The sequence below is a fragment of the Pistacia vera genome, unplaced genomic scaffold (assembly GCF_008641045.1).
Source record: "Pistacia vera cultivar Batoury unplaced genomic scaffold, PisVer_v2 Contig679, whole genome shotgun sequence".
Lineage (NCBI taxonomy): Eukaryota > Viridiplantae > Streptophyta > Magnoliopsida > Sapindales > Anacardiaceae > Pistacia > Pistacia vera.
This window is the reverse complement of record NW_022196533.1, coordinates 731,817-736,365: the sequence shown is the minus strand read 5'-3', so window position 1 is coordinate 736,365 and position 4,549 is coordinate 731,817. Positions and strand designations below refer to the sequence as shown.

The following is a 4,549-nucleotide window of genomic DNA, read 5'->3' as shown; positions in this document are numbered from 1 at the left end:
CAAATTTCTAATTAAACTAGTGATAATGACTCACTTGATGGATGCCAGTAATTATTTGACATTAAAATATATGCATGTATCATATATTAATATATTTATAATATATTTATTTTTATCTTTTTTTAATTATTATTTAACTAAATATAATAATATATTTATTTATATATCCGTGTAAGTAGCATTCCATTTTACAATAAATTTTATTACACGATCTTTTTGTCTATAAGAATATGAAAACATTATAATTTTAAAAAATAAAAAATGTATGATTTCTTCTACTTGAAGCAATGTATTTTCCAACTTTATGAATAATCAATTAATCAAAATTTATACAGGTTGTTATTGTCTTTTCATTCATGGCATCTTCACCAAATCCATAATTAAAAAAGATACCTTACTTACTGGACCCATTAATTTGACTAATTGGTTCCTTCTAGGCTGCTACATGCACATCAATAGTGGAATCTGTTAAACGTGTTTTTGTTCATGCTTCATCCTTATCACTTTCATTCAATCAATCAATTAAACTTTATGTATAATTTCTAATTGCAATTAATTCCAAGACCAAGCCCTCGCCATGCATGGAATAGTCTTGAAGATTAGGTAACCTGCCAGTGCCCAACTCCTCTATATATATCCTTAATTCCATCACCACGTTCTCAACACACTCCATTCAGTCAGGTTCCCATTTTTGTTGAAGAAAGCTAGATATAATTAATGGCTTCTTTTACAGTCATTAATGTGCTGTTTGTGTTCCTTGTGGTTTTCTCTGGGAGCTCCAATGCTCAACTCTGTACTAATTTCTATTCTAACGCTTGTCCAAAAGTCCTCTCTACAGTGAAATCTGTAGTGCAATCTGCGGTTGCTAAAGAGCGTCGCATGGGTGCTTCTCTCGTTCGCTTACACTTTCACGACTGTTTTGTCAACGTACGTTATTCTCTATGCTACAGTATCACCGTTTCCCTAACTTGGAAGATTTACTAAAAGAAAAAAAAAATTTGATTTATTTTCTTTTATTTAAGGATTTGTATTTGTTTTTAAGTTTATTTTATAACCGACACAAAATATCCAAAAGCTCTCTCAACAAATGTTCTTATTACATAATTTTTTTCTTTTTTCTTTTTATAGAGTGGGTTCCAAGTATAAACTAAACATATAAACTCTAGTATATAATCTAGCGTGACTCAATTCTTTTGTAGACATATCGTTCATTTATATTACTCTAGTATTTATTAAATTGATTTTTTTTTTTATAAATCATTCATTTATTTTATGTCACATTAATTTATATAGATGAGTTTGTACATTTATTATTATTCTATTTTACAAGGGACCAGGAAAAAAATGGCAATGATATATATTTAATCAAGTAAATTAATTATATTACATGGATTAATTATTAATGTAATAATGAATCCAGAAGACTATGGTAAGTAACAGAAGCATAATAAGTCAAATTGAGCAATTAATGCTAGCTACAAGTTACATATTAAATCAATGTAGATTGTAAATGAGATCTTCAATTCAAATCATTACTTTAAAGCTATATATTATTTTTTAACTAATTGTTTGTGTTTATAATTAAAGGGGTGTGACGGATCAGTACTTCTGGATGACACTTCTTCATTTACAGGGGAGAAGACTGCTATTCCTAATAACAATTCAATCCGGGGATTCGAAGTTGTTGATAAGATAAAATCAAAAGTGGAGCAAGTGTGTCCTGGCGTAGTTTCTTGTGCCGACATTTTAGCCATTGCAGCGCGTGACTCTACAGTAATTGTAAGTTCTTTACTGATTTATATACATCCAACTCTCGTTGAATCAATTGGTCTGCAGAATTGGAATTGTCATCAATTTTTAATAATATATACTTATATTGCAGCTTGGTGGACCAAGTTGGAATGTTAAACTTGGAAGAAGGGATTCAAAAACAGCAAGTTTTTCTGCAGCCAATAGTGGTGTCATTCCTCCTCCCTCATCTACTCTTACCAATCTCATCAACAGATTTCAGGCTAAGGGTCTCTCTGCCAAGGACATGGTTATTCTATCTGGTAATATATACATATATATGTCTCTGACAGTTAATACATTTTTCTACAAGTCATCGTTGAATATTATAAATTTATGGATATTTAAAGTTACTGATAGTATTTGAGGTAGAGTTAATGATTACCCCATCTTATAAACCAGTTGGCTTGAGCGTGTCTAGTTGGTGTGAGACTCTAACACTTCTCTTACGATCCACCCCATATGTGTTGACTCCAACTCTTCACTTACTAGTCAAATACTTAGTTCAATTAGGTCTATCTCTGATACTATGATAAAATTTAAGGTGGGTATGACTCTTCACTCAATAAGGTCTTCTTGAGTGGGAGGATTATCTCCTCTTATAAACTAATAAGTTTGAGCGTGCTTAGTGAGCTAGTGTGTGATTCCAACAGTTACTATTCACACATTTTTTATATATTAATGGTCTTGTAAAATTCAGCAGTAAACTAATAAGAATACACCATATGATAACTGTTGCATGACAATTAGGTATGTAGTCCTAGTCATGCATTTGATAGAATGGGCCCTATATAGTGTTATGTTGGACTAGCTGTTTCATCTCTCGTGGCAGTGTTTCTCGTTGTTTATCCACAAGACCAGACTTTCAAAAAAGACATCAATTCAATCATGCGTCGGACAAATAATTTCTATCAAATAAATAATTAAAAAAATAGTTGAGTTAAAATATAAAGTATCTGACTTTATTTGTCTGTATTTGAACTGTAGGATCACATACGTTCGGGCAAGCAAGGTGCACAGTTTTCAGAGACCGCATATACAATGAAAGCAACATTGATAGTTCATTTGCTAAGGCTAGGCAAGCAAATTGTCCAAGAGCTTCCGGTTCAGGAGATAATAAGCTAGCCCCATTAGACCTTCAGACTCCAACCTTTTTTGACAATCTCTATTACAAGAATCTCTTAAACAAAAAGGGTTTACTTCACTCAGATCAAGTCTTATTCAACGGTGGATCCACCGATTCATTGGTTACTTCATACAGCAAAAATCCTAAAGCCTTCAGTTCTGATTTTGCTGCTTCAATGATCAAGATGGGAGACATTAGTCCCCTCACTGGATCCAAGGGTGAGATCAGGAAGAATTGTAGGAAGCCAAATTGAAATTAGAGAAATCAATTGGTTGTTTGGTGGAACTTTTAGTTAAAGAGCTAAGAATGTTCTAAGTATTGACTTTACTTTGTTTTTGTTTTTCTTCTCCATGAACCAGTGTATCACTATGGAAATGTTAGTCATGTTAAGATATTTGCTATGGACTATGTATATCTTTCTATTGATGTATCATCTTCTTTGTTGAGAAAATCTAGAATACAATGGTTGTATTGTTGACGAGTTACCACCGACAATCTATGTAAGTTAAGTAATTATTAAGTTTGGTAAAATACCTGTAATGGAATTAGACTTGGTCTTATAACGCTGCAGTAAAATCACCATTGGACAAGGGGTTGAATGACCAGGAAGCCTGGGGAGTTGAAGACCAAAATCTTGGGGCGTACACGGAAGTCCAGAGTCATGGAATTGGACTTGGTCTTGTAACGCTACAGTAAATTCCCCTGGACTTAGAGATGTCAATTGGCCTGATATTTTCGGGTACCTGGTCTGACCCGTCCTGAAAAGGTCAGGCTTTACCCTTTGTTCACAGGCTTGGGCTTGGGCCTAAGACTGATTTTAATGTCTGACCTTGGTTACGAGAAGGGCTTGAGTATGTCTTCAGGCCTAACCCGATAATTTTAGTATTAATCATACTAAATTAACCTTATACTATATATTTAATTACAAGATTATCCTATATATATATATACTTATCTTTCCCAAACCCTACATAGATGTATTTTGTGGAAAGTTGTTTATAGATTTGGTGAGTATTAAAAAATAAATTAAAATTTAAAAATTGTTCCCAAAATTAAAAAAATAAAAAATAAAATTTATTAATATTTAAAAATTCACATTATAAAAATAGGTGAGCTTGGGTCAGGTCTTAGGTTACAAAAAACCTGTCGAATTAGGCTTAGGTTTTACCTGTCATATCCGTGATGGGCCTAAGTTGGGCTTGGGCCTGGGCCAATGGATACCCAATCCTGGCCCATTGAAATCACTACCTGGACTTGAAAGCAAAACCATGATCCCAGAACCTTAAGTTGCACACAAAACCTTCATGGGAAAACAACTAAAAGTGAAAAAAAAAAAAAAAAGGTCGTTTGACCGGTGCCCACAATATTCACATTTAATGTTAAGAGGATTAAGCATTCTCCCATAAAAGGCCATTAATTAAGTTTACGGATAGTGGGAGAGGCGAGAGGAATCCTTATCCTATTTAATTAGCCCACAAAAATATTTCTTAAAAGAGCTTTCTTTAACGAAGGAGACAACCGCCAAAGACAAAGTAGTTGCATGAATGACGCATCACCACAACACACATGCAAGGCGACACATGACACATGAAAAACTTGCCTATAAATTGAATTTACAATGTAACATGAGGCAAC

General features: G+C 33.3%; 1 protein-coding gene across 1 annotated transcript; it reads left to right on the top strand.

Annotated features, from left to right (window-relative positions):
- Positions 1-616: 616 nt before the first annotated feature.
- LOC116113407 (peroxidase 4-like) lies at positions 617-3,182 on the top strand. The gene is made up of 4 exons (XM_031399561.1): positions 617-927; positions 1,588-1,779; positions 1,883-2,051; positions 2,776-3,182. Exons 1-4 carry the CDS (start codon positions 718-720, stop codon positions 3,165-3,167), a joined length of 963 nt encoding a protein of 320 aa, XP_031255421.1. The 5' UTR covers positions 617-717; the 3' UTR covers positions 3,168-3,182.
- The last annotated feature ends 1,367 nt before the right edge of the window (positions 3,183-4,549 follow it).